Here is a 26,069-nt window from a genome sequence, read left to right as displayed (position 1 = left end):
GCGGGATATTACACATGGGCAATTAAGAGATTAAAGAGTCTAATTAGACTTAATACATTTTCAAGAATAGTTGTCACTAACAGAGAATTAACGTTAATGAATGCAATACATAAAATATTTTTAACCATGATCACCTTATTGTGTAGGTGGCATATATAAACAAATGTGCTTGCTAACTATAAAAAGTTATTTAATAGAAATGAGAAATGAGAGAAGTTTATGTTAGATTGGAATCTTCTTATTTTTGCCTTAACTAAGAATGAGTATAAACGTCGGGTTCATGACTTAACAGTTGAGTACCATGCATATGAGGACTCACTTGATTATGTGAAAAAAACATAGTTAAATGATTATAAGAAAAAGTTTGTTGCAACGTAGACAAATAGAATAATGTATTTTGGCAATATTATTACTAAGAGGCCAATAAATTATAAATAATATTTCAAATATTTTTTTCAAAAATAAAAAATATAAATAATAGATATACAAAAAATATATATATATAATAATAATATATATAAATAATAAATAAAATCTCAAATTTGGAATATCCTACTTTCACGCAATTTATAGAGTTCAACAAGCAATCTCTATTTCATAGCATTTTTTCCTATACCTATGAATTCCATTAGACCCATAAATAATACCTTGAAAGACTTCTTTAGCTCTTTCAATATCAATAGATTGATTGTTTCTCTGATGTATATTTTAAAAAGAAAAAAGATCTCTGATAGTTGTTTCCTAAATCCGAAAAAAAGTATATGAGTTCTCCTAATAACTAAAAAGTGTAACATGCTTGAATCTAAATAGGGTTCGTGGCAACGGTGGAGGAACTGGATCGAAAAAAAAAAAGATTCTACTTGTAAGAAATCTAAAGAAATCGTCGTTGAAATTGAAATCTTATTCAAATAGAAGAATTAATTCATATATAAATAAAATACTAAATAAAAAAATAATATATCAAAAATACTATATAAATTAATATTTATACCAAATAAATAAAAAATATATATAAATAATATTTTTAGACTCCAACTTAATTTTAATGTAGACGAAATATTCCGTCATTAATTCAAACGGATATTAATTTTAATTTTAATATTTATTAATTTAATTATTTCATTGCTAATTCAAATAAAAGTCTTATAAATTATTATATTAGTGGCAGAATAATTCATTAGAATTTTAATTTGTAATTTCATCTTTTATTAATTTTATAACTTAATGATAGAATATTATGTCACTAATTTTGAATTTAATTAGAATTTTTATAATACTACATTTAATTATGAAATTTTTTTTGTCAAATAAAATTATAAATTTAATTTAAATATTTTATGAATTTCACATTTTAATAACGGAATAATTCGACAGCTAAAATTTATAATTTTTTTTAATTTTAATGACAAAAGAATTCTCTGGTTAAAAGACTAAATAATTTTAAATTAAATTTTATTTTTATTTTCTTTTAACGACGGAATAATTTTGACTCTAAAAGATTTTAATTTTAATTTTAATTTAAAATTTTTTCCATTTAGCAATGGATTTATTCCGTCACTAAAAAATTCTAAATTAAGTTTTAGTTTTATTTTTGTTTCAGCGATGGAATTATTTCGTTGCTATATATTTTTAAATTAAGTTTTAATTTTATTTTATTTTAGTAACAAAATTATTTCGTCAGTAAAAGATTTTAATTTTAAATTAATTTTTTTTCATTTAGCGAAAGATTTATTCCTTTGATAAATAATTTTTAAATTAATTTTTTTTCTTTTAGCAATAGAATTATTTCGTTGCTAAATGGACAAAATTTTCTTTCCATCGCTAAATTAAAAAATAAATTCACTAAAATTATTTAGTGACGAGCGTATCTGTTACTAAATTTTAAAAATATTTAAAATTATTTAGTAACGAAATTACCCGTTGCTAATTCCATTGCTAACTAAAAAAAGTATAAAAAAAGATTTAGCGACGGCTATTCCTATCGCTAATATGTCACTAATTAGAGATGAAAAAATTTTGTCGCTAAAAAGTGTTTTTCTTGTAGTGAGGTATTCTTTATCAAACTCAAATATCATATATCTTTACTTATTTTTATTGTAATATTTTCAATCAATCTAATATATCAATATGTTTTTGTCAATGTTTTAAAAACCGGACCGAAGAGCGAATCGGTCTATTAATTAGGTCACGAATTGGTCCGACCGGATGATGTCATATATATATATTTTATAATTAAATAATATATATATATATTTGAAATACTAATATTCTATATATTATCATGAAAAATGCTATTATTAACTAATATACAACTAATATTTTATATATAATTGTTATATATGTTGTTAAAAAATTAATTAAGAATTAAAAATTTAAAAATAAGTGTGAGGGTAAAAAAAATCGGGGTCAATCCGGTTCCCGGTTCATCGGTTCGACCGGATTTTGACCGATTTTGACTGGGTTAAAGAAGATTTGGGTTTTTATGTCAAACCGGATCGAATAGGCCACCGGTTCCCGGTTTTTCCGGTCCGACCGGTCAGTCCGATCCGATTTTTAAAACAATGGTTTTTGTTCAACGGCTGACAGTGCAAATGCAAAGTTGAAGAGACATCTTGAATCATCTCGATGTGATTTTGAGTCATCATGGATAATTATCAACTCTCTTATGAAGTTACAACATATAGAGATCAAATGATCTTTTGAGAGAGCATAACGTTGGTGTAACATAATTTCAAGTTAGAATTTTTCAAAGAATTGTGAGGTATTATATCTAGAAATATAATGAATATGATGCTAAAGCAAACACATCTAGCTCAGAAAATTAAAGTGGATAAGGTTACATATGTATGTGTGATTAGAAGCATACATGATTTATTTTGTGTACATGAAATTACAAAGTTCATGATGCAAGGACGAGCAATTCCCTTGCGGGTGGCATCTGTTGTTCCTTTGCGGACTGGTTTGGTTTCCAACCTGCAATTAAGACTTTTGAGGGAGTTGTATGGGGCAAGAGTTGGTTCCTAGCCATTTTACTCTTCTTGTTTGCTTTCCTTAAGTTAGACGACCCCTATGTTTACTTAGCTGCATTAGACAGTTGATGAAACAAACTTATATCAGGTTATTGTCTGGAAATGAATTCAATTATGTTGTGATTTTCCGGTGCTTGACTTTGATTACTCTCGGCATTGTAAAAGGATCAAACATGAATCTAAAATTGGTTTCGTTTTGTTTGTTCATCACAGTTGGCATCAATTGAACAGAATATGTATTGTTGGTTTCATTTTATTGCTTCACCATTGTCACCCATTGCATGAATATATATGTATATAATATATATAGATATATATATATATAATATACTTGGTTAAACAACAGAGCAGGCATAGGCACTGGAAAAGAAATGGTGTCGTTAGGCAAGAAAATGAGAAAAAGGAACAAGAGAAGATTTTTCTTATTGAATGGCGCACTCATTGTTCATTTCTATGAACGATATCTTTATGCAATGGCCAGGACAGCACTGATACTCACAGGAACATGTATGCTATGGGTAATTGGCCTGCACACTAGATGTAAAGTTGGGCATGGAAGACGAATGCCGATGAAGTGCTGGTTTCTTTGGGTTGAGATCAGAAAGGAACAGGCCGGCCTTCTGAGTTAGTTGGAGAAAGTTTGCCTTGTATCCACCTCTTCAACATTTCTAGGGAAGCTCTTGGTTGATCCATTGGCACCATGTGACCGGCATCATGCACCTGATCGATGTTACAGGTAATACGTTCAGTTTTCTGTAATAAAATTCTGTTATCAAAATTTGACTTTGCATTAACAGAGGGAGAAAGACCTTAAGGAAAGTAAGAGGGCCATGGCCTTTTAGCAGTCCTTTTTCGGCACCATCAACTACAAATGGAATTGTTGGAGCAGCTACAAAATCTTTCTGGCCGGACCATTCCATGGCATGAACCCATCTTGAATTCCCTGCTCAAAGAAACAAGTTTTTGCTGTGTAAATGAACGGAGGTCCATTCAAACGAAATCACCAAACCACGAAGGTTTCGGATTCGGGTTCAGTTGAACTAAAGAAGCTCACCGAGCCAGTTGCATATGAGATCATACTCCCCAGCATACACAAGCAGCTGGATTCCGTCTTCAAGAAGTGCAGGAATGCCAACTTCCAGGTTCCTCATCCAGTCCAGCGTCATCGCCTGGTACACTGTCGAGCTACACGAAACAAACTCGATGTCTCCAACCCCGAGAGCATCCCGGACCCATCTCTGGTTCAGCAGATTCTCCATGCTCGAGAAGTCGTAGCACAGGTCCCCCACACATTTCTTTCTGATGTCGTAGTACTGCAGGTCAAAGATACCAACAAATAATTCTCATCACAATCAGATCAAGAGGTATGTGCCTTCTTTTAACAGTTCTAATGTTCTATGTTCTTATTTAGAGGATCATGCTGTTAGAAACTGCCATATGCTTTTGGGCTTACATTGGTATCACCGGCCATACCCATGATCTTATTGAATATGGAGTTGCAGGCCATGTATGCAGAAGCGCAAGCAGTTCCTCCGTCGGCACCTAATGCAAAAACTCTTACTGATTAATTAAGCAACCGTAAGGCCTTAAGTAATGTAATCAAATTAAGATTCATCAGGAATTGGAAGAATTACCACAGTGTTTTATCGCCTCTTCGCATGGCGGAACCATCTGGCTGACGACGTTGTAACCAGACTTTTCGATCACTTCCATTTCCAAAGCATAATCGGGGTAAGCTTTGTACTGGATTTCAGGATCAGTGAGCCCATTACCAATGGCAAATCCCTGTGTTCATCCAATTCCACTTGAATCAAGTTACCTGCTGCTGATTCAACCGAATACGTTCTGAAAACCAGATTAATGAATCTAACAGAGAGCCCGGCATACCTTGAGGTTTATGGGAATTCCTTCTTTGCCTTTGTTTCCTTTGTGAACCCGAGAAGCGAACGCCGGAATGTAGTGCCCGGCGTACGATTCTCCGGTTATGTAGAAGTCGTTCGTCGCGTACTGCGGATGCTGTTTGAAGAACGCCTAACGCCATATATAGTCAAATTTAATTAGTAAGCTTTTACTAGAATGATGAAATATTTTCAAAGAAGATGGAGTGAAATTAAACCAGACCTGCAAGAAGTCATAGAGATCATTGCTGACACCTCTTTCGTCATGGCGAATGTCATCTTGGTCAGAACTGTAACTGAAACCAGTTCCGGTTGGCTGGTCGACATATATAAGGTTTGATGCCTGCAATCAGAGAATAAACAAGAAGCATTTGGTGTGTCAAAGTTGTTGAGCTTTTTGCATGGAAATTAAAGCTTAATTTGTGTTTGCTCCGTGAATCTTGATTTCCGAACCAAGTATTGTTGTCGTTACTGGTGATCAAGATTGGATTTTTCTTATAGGATAAATGTCTACTAGCGATTATACTTTTAATTTAATAAAAATATACCTGGTCCCAGCCAAAGTCGTTCCAGACAAGCGACGAGTTGTTGGCAATATGGAAAGGGCCGTTCTCATAGAACATGGCGAGTTCACTGCTGCAGCCGGGGCCTCCGGTCAGCCAAATAACAACCGGGTCCTCCTTACTATGTCGCGATTCGAAAAAGAAATAGAACATCCTGCAAATCTCATTTAATTATTTTCACACAACCAGCTTCATTAGCCATATACTGTGATTATTATTAACAACATCTATATAGAACATGGCCAGTTCTTACTGCCTATTTATTAGATATTGCGTATAAGTTTAGTTTATATATTTTACAACATATCAATGTACGTACAAATTAATATATTACAATATATAATGTTACAAGCGAATATCAAAATAGCATTTTTATTTTACAGAATTTGAACTAAAAGCATATAATTAAAATTCAAAAGGTATTCCAACACAGATATTTTAAAAGCACAAAATCTAATTAGAGATGCTTTACATATAATGTGTGGAGGCAAATGGCATTACATTCATATCAGGAAGGGTTTATTTTAATTATGTACCGAATTTTTAAATTTTTACTATAATTAAAATTAGACTTTCAATTTATTTTAAATGTATACAAAAATTAACGATCTATTTAAATGATGAAGTACTGATAGCATGCAATACATATTTAATACAGATTAAAAGTCTAAACTTAATATTAAAAAAACTTAAAAATTTAATAAAAATTAAAAATACAATAAATTATTTATTTATTTATTTATTTTTGAGCAATTAACCCTATCAGGAAGAGTCAAGATCCATAAAAAGTGGGTAAACATCACAGGCAGACACAACACTTGAACTTAAAAGGCATATATATATATATATATATATTCATTTTAGGCAACAAATCCGGCAATTGGGACACCCTTTGAGTACACTCTAATTGATTGATTTCAAAGTTTGAAATACGTACAAATAGAATAGAAGAGAAAAGGAAAAAGAACGTTGGTTCATGAACAAGAATTAATAATACCCCAAGACGAGAGTATTAACTTTGACAGCAACTGTAAACTTTATTTTTATAATAAAAAATTATGAATTTAAATTATTTAAAATATATATATATATATTTATTTTTACGCGGAGTAATAGGGTTTAAGAGTAAGGAATTGTCCTTTCTGCAAACCAACCGATTCTTAATTTCCAGCAAAAACAAAAACAAGAAAAAGAAAAGAAGCGATTAATCTTTTGCGCGCAGAATGAATTATAAGCAATTCGAAGAAAACCCATAATATATATATATATATATATATATACCTTGCATCTTTGGTATGGGGAAGGCGATAATAACCAGCATGGTGGCCGAGGTCCTGGATAGAAGTCCGAGGATCGCCGTGGACATGGATCTTCAAAGGCTTTTCCACCAGCGGAGCAGCTGGAGGTTCGACGTGAAGGCCGCCTCTGTTGATGTCATTTCTGGGGAATAAGTTGAGGCCCCGGATGAGTTTTTGGGCTTGTGTTTTTGGGAAATTGAGGGTTGCAGACAGGAAGGGATCGGTTTCAGTTTCATCGACTTTTGCAGATGATGATAAGGAAAGTGGGCTTTGGAAAAGAAGAAGAACAAGGAAAAGAAAAGGAACAAAAGAGAATGCTGCAGGTTTCATCTTCTTTTACTAGTGGGCTTGTCTGAGAGAGAGATTGATGAATGATGGTTCGATCGACACTGGATTTACATATATTTATAGGCTGTCGAGGCCGGAACCGACTTAGCTGCTACGGCTTTTGCAGCTAAGCTGGTAAGACTGAGAATTGTGTTTTCTCTCTCTGCAATTGCACACACAGAGAGAGAGAGAGAGAGAGAGCTGGGGTACGGTTTAACGGTCAAGTTATATACTTTTGTATATATTATTATGTATTTAAAAATTATGTTTTCTTCTCTCTATCAACTAGATTTTTACTTAATGTGGCATTATGCACTTTCACCACTTGGCCAATTATATTAGATTAAAAAATTTGCCCCCACTGACTGACCCATCCAATGTTTTGCGTGATGATAATGAATCCAAGTTGATTAACCATGATCATAATTAGAGCCCGCTAAATTAATTTGAGGATTTTAGATAAAAAAAAATTGTGGAGATTTTTTATGAGTATTAATTTTTTTTATAAAAAAATAAATAATAAAAAATTTTATCATTTCATTAAATTAAAAAAAATTAAAATTTGATCAACTACAAAATACAATAATCTCTTAACGATAATAAATTTTTAAATAAAATATAATGACTCAAAAATAAAAAAAATCAAACAACCTATTACAATAAACAAAGAAAAAATAAAACTAATTTTTTTTTAAACTCTAAGAAAATCGATAAAAGTTAAGCAAAAACTATACCCTCTTAATTTTTTTTATAAAAAGAAACAAAATAAAACATTAAACTGATAACATTATAAAGATAAAGTTTATTAATAATGAATAAATTTTTATTTTACAAATATGTATTGAATTATGTTTAATTTTATATAAAATTAATTTTTTTTACCTTTGAGATGTAAAATTATTGATTAAATTTGTATAACTAAATTTATCTAATAAATTATATTCAATAAATAATAATCATTTACCTATTTAGACCTACAAACATGCAATGATCCAAGCTAAAAAATTTAGATGTTGAAAACTAAAGAAAGAGAAGTTGGAAAAATTAAAAAAAGAAAAGTGGGTTTAGTGGGAATGATAAAAAAATTGAGAAGAGGATGGGAAAGATAAAAGGTTAGATTGAATTTTGTATTTAATTTTTTTAAAAATATTTATTATTAAAAAATAAAAAATATATATAAATTACACATTTTTAAAATTTTGGAGCCTTCCTAATTTGGGGCGGCGACCGCCTGTGTCGCTTCACTGAGCCGACTCTGATGATAATGGGATTGAGATCATCAAGCACCAAACCAACACATAAAAAATCAACTTTTTGAGATGAATATCTGAGTGGAGTCCGAAATCACAGGGTTATTTCCTTTGACTTCCAAAGTAATCATTTGAAAAAGGAAATTAGTTCGATTAGACATCACCGAAGTTGCAAATATATACTTTGAGAGAACCTTCAAACCCCTTCCACTAAAAAAAAACATAAGCGTGCTCTTATAGGAACATAAGCGTGATTTTAAAAAAACGTCAGTTTCCACATTTTCGTTTCCTATCAAAAACGTTTCTCGTTTTCGTTTTCGTGTTACATAGCCAATAGGATAGGATGTATTTGGTTGTTATTTCTCTATTTTTTTTAAATATATTAATAAATTCATATTTGGGATTATCGTTTTTGTGCGGTCTCTCGCCGTTTGTACCCTCAATTTCGATAGATGAGATAAATCACAGATGAAGACTTTGCTTTAATACACAAGATAAGAAATCAACCTCATGATTTATCGGTGTGAATGTCACTTATCGTGGTTTAATCACTTGACTTATGCCTTGAAAACTAATAAATTCATACTTAAATTTCATATATGTATATATATATGTATAAACTTATGTGATTGATATATACTAAAACGAAACATTACAAGTTTCTATTAAATTAATAAAACTAAAAAAAAAAAGTTTGTTCGATTGAAATATCCATACATTACATAGTTACCAATAAACAAACTAACTTTTTGATAATCAACTACTGATAAGGTGCGAAGTGATTCAAATAATATCAAATGCGATTTTGTGCACCCCATTTAACAAGGAGTAAAGTTACAGCCACTAGTTTTTTCTTGTTTGGGGGGAGGGGACCCATTCCTCTTTTTCTCCTCCGTATCTCCCATTCCTTCTTCTTCTCCAACAAGTCGCAAGTCGTCATTGCCTTGCCTCTCGCCACCATCGTCGCTAACATCGGGAGAGGGGGGAAGGAGAAACCCACTCTCCCTTTCTCTCATCTCTCCCCTTGTTCTTATCCAACAAGTCACTCATTGTCACTGCCTCACTTTGTCTCTCGTCGTCACTACACACAACTCTCATTTCTTCTCCTCTCCTTTCTCTTTTCTTCTCCAACAACTTTCTCACCATCGCCTTGTCGACTGTCTCAGAGAAGGTGGATGTAGTAGTGAGACGACGTGAGGCAATAAGGATATAATGATAGCAATAAGGAATGGCAGCGATGAGAACATGAAAAGGGGAGAGAAAGAGACACAGACAGGTCGGGAGGGGAGGGAAAGAGACCTCAAAATGACTTTCTTATCCCCCACACTGGCCAGGGGAGGTAAAGTTAATGCACACAAAATCTCAGTTATCAATATCCATCCATGAATGAACTATTCAGTGCCGTCTCAGCGGCATGATTCCCTTTGCTTTTTTCTTGTCGATTCGAATCAAAACAGCATGAGAGACTATGATGAATGGTTCTGAAAAAATAATCATTAATGAATGAAAGAAAAAGTTTGTTTTAATGGTCCTACGAACTCCATTAAAGCTGAGGTTAATTAAGTGATTTGGGTCACATCTTTTGCTTTTTGTTTCAAGATATTATATTTTGGATTTTGTTTTTAAAAAATATATTGTTAAAAATAATAAAATAAACATATTTTCAATATTTAAAAAAATTAAAAACTCAAAATGAAAGAGAAAACAATAAAGAGAATCTTAATAACTTATGTAACACTTTCCTTAAAAATAAAATTATAATGGAGTAGAAAGTAAAAAAACAAAAATGAAATGAGTCCAGCTCACACACTAGACATGGCCACGGTTCATGAACCGCCGGTTCCGGTTCATGAACCGCCGGTTCCGGTTCAAGAAATCTTTGAACCTGAACCGAACCGCCCAAGGGCGGTTTGGGACGGTTCGGTTCCGGTTCCGGTTCGTGCCGGTTCGGTCAACGGTTTGGACCGGTTCGGTCAACGGTTTGAGCCGGTTCGGTCAACGGTTCCGGTTCCGGTTCAAACCGAATTTTTTTAATTTTTTTTTAAATATTGTTGTATTCAATTTTGGTCCTTGTTCCGTTGTTCGGTTCGGTTTGGTTTCGATTTTTAATTGTTAAATGTAATTGTAAATATAAATATTCTCAACCATATTTTTAATAAAAAAACACTACTAAAAATTGAAGAAATATAAGTAATAATTTCATTAAAAATAATTAAAACAACTAAACAAGTATGTAATATAAGTAATTAATTTTTACAAATGTGAAAAATAAAAAATAAAAAATAGAATTAGACTTAATTTCATTAAAAAATAATTACAACAAAAATGTAATACAAGTAATTAATTTTTACAAATGTGAAAAAAAATAAAATATGGACTTGGATCCTACGCATCTTCATTGGAGTCGGAAGTCGCCGTTGTTGAACCATCATTAACCCATTCGTCAGATGATGATGAATGGATAAGTTCTTCTTGACGTCGCATGTTAGCTCTTTCCCAATCATCGAGGCAAACTTGAGCTTCCAATGATTCTGGAGCCAATCTTGATCTTCTTTCGTCCAAAATGTTGCCTCCACTACTGAATGTTTGTTCAACGGCTACAGTTGAAGCTGGAACTGCAAGAAGTTGACTTGCAATAATTGCAAGAGTTGGAAATGTCTCCTTGTGCCTTTTCCACCACTCCAAAATTTCAAAATTTAAACCTGTATCATCACCAAACTCAAAAACTGTGGTTAGATAAGTTTCGAGCTCCGAATGTGAGCTCGATCTAGGTTTTTTCCTCCTTTGATCTAAAAATTTATGACCCCATTTCATTGGTTGGGAGGAAGAGGAATGCGGAGCCATGGATGGAAATGATTCTTCACTACTAGGAGCAATAACATATGCTTCATATAATTGATTGCATAAAGTTCTAACCTTAGAAATTATAATATTCACATCAATTTCTTCATTATTTTCTAATCCTAACAACGAATAATAGTTAGACAAACACTCAATTAAACCATCAAATTTACACCTAGGATCAAATACCATAGTAACAAGAAAAATTTCAGGAATAAATTGATAATAACGTAACCATTTTTCTCTCATTTCTAAAACAGCATGACAAATTTCTTCAACATTAATTCCTTCCATTAATACACCGGCCACATTCATTGCTTCTATTAAAAATTGATGTGAAGTTGGTTTATAAACACTACTAAGTGTATGAGTAGCATCATTAAAAATTCGTAAAATATTCAAAATTGAACTACAAACATTCCACATAGTTGGAAAAATAGGATATTGTGGAATATAATTTGCTGCAAAAGAACACAATAAATCTTTATATTCAAAAGATTGATTAAGTAATTTAAAAGTTGAGTTCCAACGAGTAGGGACATCTTTTGAAAAACGTTTTGGGGTTTGACCATTGGAGGTGCAAAAATGTGCCCATGCTTTTGCAGTTCGAGGGTGTACCCAAATATAAGAAATAACATTTCTAATTGGATCTAAATAAGAATTAAGTGACTTAATACCATCTTGAACACATAAATTTAAAACATGACATGCACATCTAACATGAAAAAATCTTCCACCAAAATTTGGTTGGCAAATTCTTTTCAATTCATTAATAGAAGCAGTATTAGCCGATGCATTATCAAAAGAAATTGAAAAAATTCTATTAACTAATCTATATTCTTGTAAAATTTGTTGAATTATTCTACAAATATTTTCAGCATTATGACTTTCATCAAAACATCGATACGCAAGAATTCTTTTTTGTAAAACATAATTTTCATCAACCCAATGACAAGTAATACCCATATATGAATGAGTTTGCCAATGATCACTCCAAATATCACTACAAATAGAAACATTAATATTATTGTTTTGAAAATATGTTATCAATTCAATTTTTGAGTTTTTAAACAATTTTAACAAATTCCTTTTCAAAGTATTTCTAGGAATTGATTTAAAACTAGGATTAACAAAGTTTTGACAAAATCGAGTAAAACCTAATTTTTCACCAAAACTAAAAGATAAATGATCAATTGCTACCATTTCAGCTAAACCAGACCTACAATTAGCTTCATTATAATGAAATAATTGAGGAGAGTTTGAAGAGGTAGCAAACCCGGATATTTGTGTTTGATCGCGGCTCAATCCAACCTTGAGCGGGTGCTTTGTTTGCAAATGTCGGGCGAAAGTACCATATCCACCTCCTTGCTTGAATTTGTATACTTGATTACAATAATTACAAGATACATCAAATTTACCATCTCCTTTTGGTGTTTTCTTGAAATGAATATTAAAAATATCAGAAGTAGAAATTTTTCCACCTCCCTTTTGTTGAGTTTCACTCTCTTGTGTTTGAAAATTTTGAGCTTCAAACTCAACATTTTCAACATTTCTACCTTCACTTGCCATTTTTTTGAAAAAAGTATGATAATAAAAAAATATAATAATGATAAAATAATATAGTAACAAGTAATAAATAATTAATAATATAATTGAATAAATTGATAAATAACAAAATGAGAAGATTGAAGAAATTGAAATTAAAATATTAAATGAGAGACAAAATTGAGAGAATAATAATAGCTTGAGACTTGAGAGAGAGAGAGAGATAGAGAGAAAGTGTGAAAAATGAGTGGGGGAGGGAGGGGTATATATAGATAGGAATTATAAAATTTAAAAAAAAAAAAAAAGTTTGAGGGGGGGGGGCTGTCCAACGGTCCAATTTGGACCGTTGGGGGGGGGGGGTGCGCCGCGCACGGGGGGGGAGGGGGGGGGGCCGCGCACGGGGGGAGGGGGGGGTGCACCGTGCGCGGCCGCACGCGCACGGGGGGGGGGGGAGGGGGGCCGGTTCCGCGGACCGGAACCGGCGGTTCCGGTTCCGCGGAACCGGCGGTTCCGGTTCTCCGGAACCGGCGGTTCCGGTTCTCCGGAACCTTGAACCGGAACCGGACCGAATTTCGCCGGTTCGGTCCGGTTCCGGTTCCGGTTCCGGTTCGGCCGGTTCCGGGTCCGGTTCCGGCCGGTCCGGTTCCGGTTCGAACCGCCGGTCCGGTTCAATTTTGGCCATGTCTATCACACACACATTCCAACAAGAAATTGACTGCACAACCTATTGAAAAGAGAAGAATAGGAACTTCATTTGAAATAAATGCTCACACAAATATATCTTTAATCTACCTAACTTCTAAACTATTATGAAGTTGAGTTTATAGGAGCCGTGTTAGAGTGCCCAAATAGTTGGCGCACGATAGGACCGAAAGGAATGAAACCCGCTCGGCTAAGGTTCGACGGACTTCATCTAAGATGAAATCTGCCCAACACACTACTATTAAAATAAAAATAAAAATAAAAATAAAAAATAATTATAATTATAATATAAAAATTAAATTAAACTAAAATTATAATTATAATATAAAAAATAATTAAAATGAAATCCGCCCGCATAACAGTGGGTAGACTTCAATTTGAATGAGGTCCGCCCGTTGCTGGGCGGGCGGACCGTTCAGTTTGGGCAGACTTCATTCATGATGAAGTCTGCCCGACTTTATTTGAACACGTGTTTTGAGGTAAAGTAGCAATTTCAAGGTGAGAGTGTTTTTATCTTTTAATGCTTTTAGTCATTTTGTGCATCAACCAATTCGGGCCAAGTAACATTTTTCTACTTCATAGTAATAGAGTGATAGCTGTGGTGCTCATGATATAGTTAAAAAAAAAAAAGAAAAAGAAAAAACAATGGACTGCACAGCTTTCTCTTCTCTATATTCCACCAAACCAGTATCTACGTGGTGGTTAAGAAAAGGGTACGTAGTGGTGGTTGGTGCTCTCAATCTCATGCTTGCAAGGCATTAATTCCTCAAAGCCAGAGCCTGATGAGGCTGAGGCTGACGTATAAATGAAGACAAGTAACTGTAGAGTGCTCGCAAGGCATTCTTAGTTCTTGCTTAGACTTCAGATTTAGCAGTATTGTTGATAAAGACGGGTTCAATTTCTCTAGAAGCAGAAGGAAATCCATTTCCTTTCCAGTTGGAGGATATATATATTTTTAGAATTATAGCTAGAATTGATGTCTTATTTTGTGGTCGTCGTCGTCGTCGTTATACTTTTAGAATTATAGAATTGCATTTCTTCTTCGTCGTCACGAATATTAAATTCATTAAGTTGGAAGTTAAACCATTAACCTAACCATACGGATGAATGAATTCTTCTGACTCTCATCACTGTCTGGAATTCATATTAGAAAGGTTTAATGATTTTTACATCACTCTTTAGTTAGTTAATGCAATCATAGCTCTTTTGTTTCAACTGGGGACAATTGTATATAATACGTACCTTCAACATTCAAAATGATGAGAAACTGTACTCAACTTGCGAGCAAAGTTTGATGAGAGAGAGAGCCGCCAAACACGCCACAATTTGGCCTAAGCAACGGGATTCGAGGAGTTAGAAATTGTTACAAGGATTAGTCAAACAAATTAAAAGAGGCAGATTAAAACTATAAAATAAATAAATAAAGTCGAAACATATGATCATGATGATGGCTGAAATCCAGAGAAATCAATGGGTATTCCTTCGGGAAGCAGCTACAGTACTCCTTTTTATGAGGCTGAGACTAATTACGCTGAGGAAGAGGCAGCTAGCTAGAGAAATACAATTCTACAGATTTGAAAAAGTGTGTGTGCTAAGCTAGGAATTGCATTATGCATCCAATGGCGTAAACGGATTTGGAATTTTGCCAAGCATAGCACGACACGACAAAAGGTTAAGGTGCCTTCCTTTGCCTTTAGGCTTTGGCTTTTAACTTTACTTTAGCCTTCATTTCTGCGTGCTCTGCTTTGGGTAAAAATATATGCGTGTTTATCATTAATAATTAGGAAAATGAAGACGACAGAAGCCAGGCGAGGTCGGGACTCGGGACTGAGATAGAGCTCGACATGGCATCTCAATTTTAGGTAGTCCCTTCCCTAACTTCGGCTTCAAATTTAGATCCAATTCCAACATTCAAGCCCATGCGTTAAACTTTGACTTATTGTATAAGATATGTGATATCATAATTTTAACCCGTTAATAATTTCTAAAATAAGGACATTAAGGTATTGGCCGACTCCTTAAAAGGACTAAAATGCCCTTACCTTGCCATTTTAAGGATTGTTGGATGCCAATTTTGTCAAATACTATATCACAGACTTAATTTATATCCGCAACTTTTTTTTTTTTTAAGAATTTTTCATCAAATTTTTAGTCTATCAAGAGATTATTACATTGGATGCTTATTTAAAATTAGATAAGTTAGCATTAATATCTAAGCCTAATAAAATTGGGAAAGTTTTTTATCTTACATAGAAGCACATTTTGGTATTCTAATAAAACATTTATAATAATAATAATAATAATAATAATAATAATAATAATAATACGGGTAAAATTTTAATTTGGATGAAAACGCGGGTTGGTTTGGCCTTAGGGTATGGGTATGTGTCAGATTTCTCATTGAATTTCACAAAGACACAAAGAGAGAGATAGAAAGAGAGATTACAACATGGTTCATATTTCTCTAAAATTTTTACTTTCCAAGAGAATAATTTTAATTGATTTAAAAAAATATATATATATTTTTGCTTTTACTTAATTGATTTAAAAATATATATATATTTTTTGCATTTACTTTTGTTTTTCTTTACAACAGAAGCTTCAAACTTTTACCAACATAAAAAAAAAAGGATCTTTTTTTCTATGAGCTAACAACAAAAAAGGTGCACAAAATATTTTTGAATAGATAAAAGCATGGATACTGCTATGCAGGACAATGAGTGAGATGACTATATCGATCTATAAATCATTATTCTAAAAACATTTTTCTACCATCAAGAAAAAAAAAAAAAAAACACTCTTCTACCAACTCATAGCACAGCCAAGCTGAGCATTGGATGTTGGTAATTAGTATACAGTCCTATACTTCCACAAAAGAAGGTGGCGGTTTCTTTGTTTTAAGAAAAATGGAAGATTCCCAGATGAGAGATCTGAGTTTGGCTCTTAAGCAATCCTTCTTTCTTAAAGCCCCAGCAAGCAAGATTTAAAAAGGCTCAACAAACATAAATCTCATTTGCAAGAAACCTACAGTACTGCTCACATGCAAATGCCATCCGTATATTTTGACATGGAATGAGATATTTCCTTATCATCTCTAAAAAAAAATGTTAAAAAGAACTAAGAAATATTACTATATTGACATGACAGCACTCATCATTTCTGGTGGAATATTGTCACAATTGGGTTTTATTTATGTATTCATAATCTGCAAAAAGCTCAATCTATATTATGGAAAATGCCAATTTGATGGAAGAATTTTCTAAGTAGAAGTTTAACAACCAAGAAGTTGCGTGGTGTGTGTTATTCAGAGGTATGTTAATCTGGAACGCAACTTAAGAAGACAGTTGAACCAAAATTTAGCAATTACATTAGCACGTAACCTTTCTTAAAAGTACTTCCAATTCCAGACAAAGCATAAAGTATAACTAACCTCGGAGTGTGTGAGAATAGCAAGAAAAACTCTGAGCAAGTCAATATGCAGGCTCAAAGCTGTCACAGTAAGCATTTTGCATTCCATGAGATGAAGGTTGAACCAAGGAACCATTGTTTTCTCTCCATGCTGTTAAATTAAATGAAAAACGAAGACAAAGAATTTAATCAAATTCTGATTTGTCAGAATGGGCGAATGACCATCAGGGTACTAGGCATTTTCTATTTTTTAATTATAATTTTACAACTAAACAGGCCATAGCATTTTATGTTTCAAAAATCAATAGCATTTATTTTCAAAAAAAATTATAAAACATCTTTTTGATGTTTTTCAATTCATAGTATAAAGTTGAAAAATAAAAAAAAAATGAGTTTTATGTTTTTTAATTAGAGATTCAATAGAAAATTAGAGTTGAAAAATTAGAAAATGTTTTCTATAACTAAACGGGCCCTAACCTTTTAATCCAAAAGGAGCTAGTACTATTAATAGAAAACATTGGCTACATACTGTTTATCTAGCAAAAAGGACAAAAAGAAAACACTGGCTACACAACTAAGGGCAGCAAAGCCCTCTTACAATACCCTAGAGGATATTGAATAACTAAAGAAGGGAAACTCTGGGACACAACAAAAGAACCAGGGCGTGCGTATGCAAAAATGCCAAAAGCCCAATCCCTAAATTGATTTCAAGATAAAATTAAGAGAGTGAGAACAATTGAATGAGGAGACAGGGTTGTGCCAAGGGATGATTAACCATCAATGACATATAATTTTATGCGTAAGAAAGAATCACTCATAGGTAGTCTATAGGCCATCTGATTCAGGCATGTAATTAAATGTCAAATAAATATGGTAAATACATCAGGGATGACTGACCCTTGATGTCATGAACTACAAATTCCATCCCATATTGCACACCAGCAGCTAAATACATAATCTAAATGAAGCTGAATTTGTATTATAGTAGACATCTTTCTTCTCATTGTCAAGAGGTAAACTGGCTTTTATCTGCTACATATCTGACACCAAGACACACCTCAATCAAAGTAAATTTACCAACCTTTGTATCTAATGCCGTTGAAGGATAAAAGGCTCAACCTATGACCTAACTCTGGCAAGTCGTCCTTATTTCTTCAAGTTCTTCCTCGTCATCAGCACCCTCAGCTATTGCTTCATCCTACAAGATCAAATGAATTGTTTTAAGTTCTTTAGCTTCCTTCAAAACAAATGACAGACTATGACTTGACAGAATTCAAGAGAAGATAAAGGTATTGCATATACCTCAACCTCATCTCCTACCACCTTGGCCGGTTGCTTTAGTTTCTCCTTCCTAGCTGCTTCTGGAAGCTGAGCAGCAGTCTCACCAGCAAGTGCAGTCAAGACCTTATCAACTTCTTCTTCACTCTCCTCTTCTATATCCTCAGAATCCAGTGCTGAGTCAACAGCTTCATTGACAGTTTCCTCAATTACCCCGGCCTACATGTCATGCATGCAGGAGGAATTAGTTTGCACGCTTACAAGTTAATACAAAAGAGCCAGTATTATCATTGTTTTGATAACACACACTATCAGAATTAACAAGCATGGTTACCATATATGTATCAGTAACATGATGGAGCCATTTACAATGAAATGAAGATGGATTGACAGTTTGATTTGATCCATTGCCTTCAAATTCCACAAGTGAGCATTGTAAAACAAATCATAACAGCATAAAAGGAAAAGTAAATGAATATTTATCGCCCAGAAGTGGGGAGGGGGGAGGATGTGAATAGGCTGCAGTTTGGTGGTTCCTAGTATGCAGGCATTTATTTCTATTAGGTTATGTTTGGATGGAAGGATTTCAAATGATGTCAGCTGAAATCCAGAACTTGAAATGCATGCATTTCAAATTATGTTACTCAAAATGTTATTATTTGAAATTAAAGTGCTTGGATTATACATGGGAATTTCAAATTAAATCATTGTCAAAAAATGTGGGAAAATTAAAAATAAAACTAAAAAGTATATGCTTAAAAAATATATATATGTGAAATATATACGAGTATATAATATGTATACGTATACACAATTCTAAAGCGTGTTTTTCTATCTCTAAATTATATTAGAACTTTTTATTTTTATATCATAATCTTAACTTTTAGTTTTTAAATTAACACAACATTTTTTTAAATACTCGTAACTGAAAGTAAATACGTACAAGAGTGCCCTTTAACCTAATTTTTAAGAGGTTCAACTGTGCTTTAAAAGAAAATTATTCTTAAATAAGCAATATAATTTTAAAATATTTTAATAAAAAAAACAAGTATACTTAAAAAATACCACAAGACCAAACAGGACACATAGTGACTGCAGCTGAACATCACTTCAAAAATTTGGAGTCACGTGAACAAACCAAAACCTATTTGTTGTGAAGCATAAACCAATATGTGATTGACCAGTATAAGTATAGCATTGCATAGAGCTTTTCCTCTGATAAATAACAAACTCCATTGAGATATTACATTTAACAATTGATAACTATGAGTTCAATTACAGGATCTCCCCAGAAAATGAGATCCACAGTTTCATGATCAGATTTGGGATTTGCAAAAACACTAAATATTGGTTATTCACATTTATTGTTTATTGCTGTTAACTGGAACCAATGCGCCGGATTGTCCGTCCATGCCAACGCCATCATCCGGGACATCAGTATTGCACTCCTCAGTCTGAAGTAGAGTAAAACATAGACAAACAAACTTAGTGGCCGCAGGAGGATAACAGCATCCTATATAACCCTAACTTATTAGACAATTAGTAAATAGAAAAAAAATCAATTACGAGGTTAGTGTTGGTGAAAGGCTTGAGTGCTGCTTATGTAACGCTCCACTTTTTTCAAGCGTGCGTCAACTCAAGATTTTGAGAATTTTTTTTTTTTTCAATATCATACACACAATATAAGTCTCTCGATATATATGCCCTCATCATAATTATTTCCCGACAATCCCAATTATACTTTCTCAGCATATCAAAATTTAAAAATTAATAGACTAAGATAGGTATTATCAATTACATTAGCGGAAGCAAGATCGAAACCTCAATGATATATAACCGACAAATTCCTTTTACAATTAAATAACCAAATCGATGTTTCACATGAAAATATCAAAATATTACATAATCTCTGAACATCGCTACGATAACTAAACATAGCAACTACATCTCGATGACATTCTTTCCCTTGGCGCCATTGCTTTCACCTGGAACGTTTGTATATTCTAGGGACATAGTCCAAATTAGATGCCGAATCATCTAAGTGAGAGTTTAAAAATATTTTCATGAATATATACAAAATCATATATAAATCCGACAAATCATGACATGCCCCAGCCTAAGAGAATCCCACACAACATTTAGCTCTAACTGAGGAAAATGCAATCTCTCTAAAGGCGACACGACCACATCGACTCATTGGCAAACACAATCCTGCTTAAGAAGGACAACCTCGGCATATAAACCCGGGAATCACCCCATTGTCATTGTTAGGCATTACGCTCCTACTCAAAAGCATTCCCAAAACCCAATGCAACCCTAGCCCCAAGAGTATCACATCAGTACTATCCTCGGAATCAACGACATCTCGGTATTAATGCTATTGCTCAAAGGAACCTGGGCTGGTATCCACTCTCAGCCCCGCCACTTGAGCCAACAATCGGGGTGATGTCCACTCTCAGCCTCGCCACTTGAGTGCCGTAGGGTGAAGTTCGTCTCAGCCCCGTCCCAAGTGGGTCACATAGCATTAATCCTCGGCACGTATCCCAAGTGCTGTCACTCGAGAGCCACGTCACAGGATTACAACCCACGTCCCACATGGGCAACACATAACATGCCAATACCAAAAATCATAACATGCATGACATAAAATCAACATCTCAATGTATGCAATTTACCGCACAAAATTTAATATGTGTGTACAAAATTTGATGTGGATTAAACAACTCACAGTAAACCATTCACATGCCACAAACAAGTTTTTTCGGTACAACCACTCACAATAAACCCAGCTATAGGGATAAACACTCACCTTTAGACGCAACTCAATTTCCTCGAAAAGCATGCCCGACCTCGATTCTCGTGTCAAGCGCTCTATAGTTCAATCTCGAGCTTCAATGATATCCTAGACATCATATGCATTCAAAGGAAAATAAATATCTATTTTCTCAATTTTCTCATAATTTTCCTCTAATTTCATCCTATTTTTCTCTCGATAATTTCAAATAAATACCTATTTAAGCATTTTTTCAACTTTTTCTCCATAAGAATTCATAAAACAATATTGATAAGCCTCTAGAATTTTCTGAAAGTTTTTCAGATTTTTCTCCTATTTTCTCAAATTTCCATAATTACTTTTCCTTGAGAAAATTTATTTCTCCTTGATTTACTTAGAATATCCTTCATGAAAATCACCAAAACTCATAAAATAAATTCCTTATCCCTCTGGAATTTTCTCAGAATTTTATAAAAAGCCCTCATATTTATTTTCCATTTACATTTCCTTTCAAAAATCCAAAATAATTATCTCCTCAAGAAATTTTCAAAATAAAAATTCATCAAAATAAAATATTCCTCTTTCTTGAATTTCTGGATATTTTTCTAGAATTTTATTTCCCTTAATTCTATTTTTTTCTCGAATTTCCTATATTTTCAACATTTAAAAAATAGAAAAAATACCTCCGATCATCTTCTCTGGCGACGGCACACCGAAAAATTGAAGCGACGACACCAGGCTGCTCCTCTCCCTTAGTCGATCCCAATGGTACCCCTCTTGGTCGGAAAAAATCACCAGAAGCCTTTCGATTTGGCCGAAAACAGCCCGTCCTAACCGCCCGCCACCGAACTTCGGCGAACCAAATTGACCTTTGATTCGAATTCCGATTGACACAAAACTTTCCAGATTAGCTGCCTATAGCCTCGCGACCAAAAGCCCCTTATTAGATCCTTCAATCGATCATTCTACAACCCGATTTAACCATTCCCGCAATATGTATATATATATAGGCGGCCGAATATATATATATATATATATATGCGAAAACACCCTCTATACTACTCTAAAAACTCTCAAAATTCCTAGAATTGCTTCTCACAACCTGGGGAACAGAAGCCTTTTATCCCCGACCTCTGATTCGCTCCCAAATGTGAGAAATCCGAAGTAACATCTTTGATGCAAACCCTCACCAAAACTCGATTATTTATAGCCAAATTCGTTCGTTTTCTGACCAATCAGAGGCTGTTGCTTCGCCCTTACGCAACCTTGGCCATGCCCTGTCGAAGAACAGTTGCAAATCTCCGAATTTTCCGGCCACAAATCGCAGCCAAATCTGCCATTTCTGAGCAAATTTTTCAGAAATTACAGTTTGGCTCTCTTGAAATTTTCTTTTGCATTTTGGTCCTTATCCTCAAGCCCCTAATATTCCCAACACCATCACTAAGACCCTCAAGATTAGTACTTCTCATTTCCCACTAAAAACTTTCAAAAAATTACCATTTTGACCTCTTTCGGGCAAATTTAGAAAATTACACTTAGACCCGATTGATCGTTTTGATCCTAAATCCACTCGATTCAACTTGAAATCACTTAAGGGTTGTTCTATACATAAAATATTAGTCCTTGACATGCTCCGTTGACTTTTTGGATGTCTCTTACGTCGATTCGATTTTCTCAGCTCGGTCGACAGCTGTACCGAAAACTGTTCCCGATCTAATTTCTTTCATCACAAAAAATCATAACTTATATTACTTGATGATACTATACCATTTTTCTTAATTATCTAGGGTTCGAGGTACTCCCTTCGGTCGATTCTGCAATTTATTTTACTTTTAAACCCATTTTTTGATATTTTAAATTCATCTAAATTACGTGATAACCTCACACAGATATGGGGTATTACAGCTTATATTAGGTGCATAAATCACATGCACTTTATTGCCGCTACATGTCTGCTTGCTTCAAAACCAAAATAGCTCTCTGCTCAAGACTGTAATTCAGAAGTTTGGTACAAAGATATGGCTACAGAAGTGATATACCTTTTTGTTTAGACCTTTAGCTACCATGAGTTCGTAGAATTTACGCATCAGCATTTCTTCCTCTACCTGAAAATATAGTTCATTTCTTCCTCTACCTGAAAATATAGTTCAACAGAAGTTAGCCACAATGGCACTAAAATTTATACTTGCAAAGAAATCAAAATAAACATTATGATGCGAAACAAAGTGCAATACTATCAGGCTCTCACTACAAAAATAATCAAAACCCTTAATCCTACTTAGACTGGGTTGGCTACATGAATTCTACCTCTCCAATCATCTCTATTCAGTGTCACATCTTCTACAAGACCAGGCCATTGTACCCCATTGTTTCAAGGGTTTTCCAATAATTCACTTCAATCTTCCTCCCTCTCCGTGAGGAACTCTGTAAGCTCTATTTTTGTTCCAAGTACGTATAATTTTTCCAAGCAAATTGTGTGAGCAATATTTCAACTTTTGTTAAAGTAACAATTACAGACCGTAATATAAAATACTTTAATGGAGTAGGCAAAAGCTTATTGAATGTGTATTCTCACACCCCGCTCAGTGTCTTAAATTTATAACATGTAACAATATATTTAAGGAACACAAATTATAATTTTGCTAAAATAATAGTTCAATTACCTATGGATAGCATACAAAGTAACTCTAATAAGGACATGAGACACTGATACAATAAAATAAAAACATGGTTATACAACAAATTAAATATATACATATAAGCATATATCAATGCACCAATAAGACAAGAAGTAAATGTGCAATTTAGGCATATATTCTTTCATTTCATGTAAGAAAAGAACATATTGCATTAAAAGTCCTAAATGAAAATGTTGGGTTTTAGCACACTCAAAATAAAAGACTAGAGGATGCACCAACATGGCAAGAAGGTCAATGTACAATTTAGACATATATTGTTTCGTTTTATGTAAGAAAAAACTTTGCACTAGAAGTCCTAAATGAAAATGTTGGCCTGTAGCATGCCTAAAATTAATGACAAGACTGGAGGAGAAATAATGAATATCACTAAATGCATACTCATTTTAAACCTAAGACATGTTTCATGTGTCCAATTGATGAGCAAGCCTGTCACAAACTATCCAAAATACTTCTTATATTTATAACTTCAAGATAAATAACAGAGATTAGATGAGATATGTCGAAGCCCAACATCTTAGATGATAGCAAAATTCCTTTAAAATTAAAATGAGAGTTTTATCAAATAACTTAAGATCATCTTTGTTGTATGACAGAAAATATTGGCCAATTAGGTTAACCAACATGTGAACCTAATTAACTAAGATAAGAATGTTACAATTGATAGGCGACAATACAAGAAAAGACAATTAAAAACAAAATTATTTAAAATATGGATAGAGTAACACCTATTAAACATAAGATGCACAGAACACAAATAAAATGATATGGACACATGACAGAAATAACAATAGGCACACATGTGAGATGAGTGGATGAAAAAAAAGAAATTTGTATAAAAAGATAATGAGGAAGACCAAATAAAATTTGGTGAAAAATTCTTGACGTAGCATGATATACAATAGCCTTACAAAAGAAATGGCCATGGATTGTGATGATTGGAGAACTAGAATTCATGTCGTCAATTCTCCTAATGAGACTAAAGCTTTTGATGATGATGATATGTGTTTCAAGCAATGGACTCAGTATCCAAGGCATCCAAAAAAGTGTTCATGCTTCTTAAACCCATAGGCTCAACGAAAGTATCCATAAAAATTTTCCATGCAGTGGTGGATGTGAGGCCACACAAGAAGAAAAAATAAGAAAAAAGATTAAAGTTGGGGTGACGCTTATTGAAAATAAAATCCAAAATCACAATTAAGATGGTTTGGGAATGTGAGAAAAGTCAATAGATGCACCTTTGAGGCAATTGGATGAATGGAGGAAGTTTGTAGCAAAAATGGAAACCCCCTGCCCTCCCTCTCACTTGGTAGATTAAAGCATGTGATTGTTGCTGCTGTTGATATGCCGTGTAGTATATGCATCACAGTATTGTTTGTGCACCCATCACTAGTTATGAATAAAAAGAACTCAAATCAAAATTTTATCATCATAACAAACTTCCAAGCAAATAACAATAACCATTTCAAAAATGCACCCCCCGCCCTCTCTCTCTCTCTCTCTCTCTCTCTCACACACACACACACACCATGTTCACATTTGCAGCTTGAGGGCAGCACCTGAAGTTTATGCAATTCGTGAGTCATTGACCTATAGGCATCCATTAGGTGATCATGCTGCTTCTCCAGGTGCCTGTATATAAATCAACATAATTGAATCAAACAAACTAATTCCACCACATAAATTACTAACAGAATCAAATATATATGGTTTACCTCAAAATCTCAACTGTGTGTTTAGGATCCATTGCTCCAAATTAGGTCTTGATCTTGGTACCTATAATGAAATATTGAAATCCTATTACCCAATGTCGACATGATAAAATAGGCATCGTTAAAATTATGGTTCATTAGGGAACAAAATAAATGGTGATGTAGAACGAAGTAAGGGAACCTAAGCTAATAAAGAAGAAACTTGCATATGAAATTATACACAAAAAAGATGGACATGAAGCAGTGAGGAAGGCAAGGTGTCACAATCCAGATTAGGGATCACATTAACCTCAACTGAACGATTGGCTCACTACAACCAAGCAAGCGTCAATCAAGAAAACCGATACAGATTCTTTATCGACATTCATCTCAATTCATAGCCCTAATGACCAATCTATGATATGTTATCCAAACTAACCAAGTCAAAAACAAGGCGTTTGACCTAGCAAAACCTCCTTCACCTCTGTTCCCAAGGCTGCGTTGATCTGCTCTATTTTTTATGTAAAAGACCCTCTTTTCTTTCTTAGTTTACAGACAACGTATCAGAGAGGGAAGATGAAGGCAGGAGCAGCAGCTCTGCAAAATTGAGAAGGGCCGGACCTTTCATAAGGCCCATGAGGCGGTTGCATCAGGCCCATGAAAATTTGACTACTTGGGGGCCCATAGATTGGAAACCTCAGGGCCCACTGCCCAGGCCCAGCCGCCCACCCCCTCCCCCTCTGCAAAGCTTCGCGGTCCTTCTGCCTCTC

The 26,069-nt window shown here is 33.9% G+C and overlaps 2 protein-coding genes across 10 annotated transcripts; both read right to left on the bottom strand.

Annotated features, from left to right (window-relative positions):
• Nucleotides 1-3,280: 3,280 nt before the first annotated feature.
• Nucleotides 3,281-7,310, bottom strand: LOC127803090 (serine carboxypeptidase-like). Its single transcript, XM_052339119.1, has 9 exons — nt 6,772-7,310; nt 5,476-5,644; nt 5,151-5,270; nt 4,917-5,060; nt 4,664-4,814; nt 4,483-4,571; nt 4,084-4,342; nt 3,839-3,972; nt 3,281-3,749 (listed from the first exon to the last, which is right to left on the bottom strand). The coding sequence occupies exons 1-9, from the start codon at nt 7,116-7,118 to the stop codon at nt 3,627-3,629; spliced, it is 1,536 nt and encodes a 511-aa protein (XP_052195079.1). The 5' UTR covers nt 7,119-7,310; the 3' UTR covers nt 3,281-3,626.
• A 6,822-nt stretch (nt 7,311-14,132) lies between these two features.
• LOC127803157 (vacuolar protein sorting-associated protein 24 homolog 1-like) lies at nt 14,133-26,024 on the bottom strand. Of its 9 annotated transcripts, XR_008023460.1 has the most exons (9): nt 25,739-25,753; nt 25,324-25,384; nt 25,168-25,240; nt 24,847-24,997; nt 22,952-23,017; nt 18,164-18,358; nt 17,943-18,059; nt 16,884-17,012; nt 14,133-14,784 (listed from the first exon to the last, which is right to left on the bottom strand). XR_008023460.1 is itself a non-coding variant. In XM_052339223.1 (8 exons), the coding sequence occupies exons 4-7, from the start codon at nt 24,970-24,972 to the stop codon at nt 17,988-17,990; spliced, it is 459 nt and encodes a 152-aa protein (XP_052195183.1). In that variant the 5' UTR covers nt 24,973-24,997; nt 25,168-25,240; nt 25,324-25,384; nt 25,739-25,753; the 3' UTR covers nt 16,780-17,012; nt 17,943-17,987. The 9 variants fall into 9 exon arrangements, 8 of the variants coding, with proteins under 8 accessions (XP_052195183.1, XP_052195172.1, XP_052195210.1 ...); XM_052339223.1 differs by lacking the exon at nt 14,133-14,784 and having other exon boundaries at nt 16,780-17,012; XM_052339212.1 differs by lacking the exons at nt 14,133-14,784; nt 16,884-17,012 and having other exon boundaries at nt 17,676-18,059.
• Nucleotides 26,025-26,069: the final 45 nt, after the last annotated feature.

This window comes from Diospyros lotus, chromosome 1, assembly GCF_014633365.1.
Source record: "Diospyros lotus cultivar Yz01 chromosome 1, ASM1463336v1, whole genome shotgun sequence".
NCBI lineage: Eukaryota > Viridiplantae > Streptophyta > Magnoliopsida > Ericales > Ebenaceae > Diospyros > Diospyros lotus.
This window is presented reverse-complemented; position numbering and strand designations above follow the sequence as displayed.

What these genes read in the sequence shown, in the direction of transcription:
- LOC127803090 (XM_052339119.1), bottom strand. Translation starts at nt 7,118, where the DNA reads ATGAAACCTGCAGCATTCTCTTTTGTTCCTTTTCTTTTCCTTGTTCTT. An exon ending in ACGACTTTGGCTGGGACCAG is followed by an intron (nt 5,271 to 5,475) that starts GTATATTTTTAT and finishes CTCTGATTGCAG; the next exon opens with GCATCAAACCTTATATATGT. An exon ending in GCCCTCTTACTTTCCTTAAG is followed by an intron (nt 3,750 to 3,838) that starts GTCTTTCTCCCT and finishes AACATCGATCAG; the next exon opens with GTGCATGATGCCGGTCACAT.
- LOC127803157 (XM_052339223.1), bottom strand. Translation starts at nt 24,972, where the DNA reads ATGCATATACTACACGGCATATCAACAGCAGCAACAATCACATGCTTT. An exon ending in TTCATCCAATTGCCTCAAAG is followed by an intron (nt 23,018 to 24,846) that starts GTGCATCTATTG and finishes CTATATTTTCAG; the next exon opens with GTAGAGGAAGAAATGCTGAT. An exon ending in TGGTAGGAGATGAGGTTGAG is followed by an intron (nt 18,060 to 18,163) that starts GTATATGCAATA and finishes TTGATCTTGTAG; the next exon opens with GATGAAGCAATAGCTGAGGG.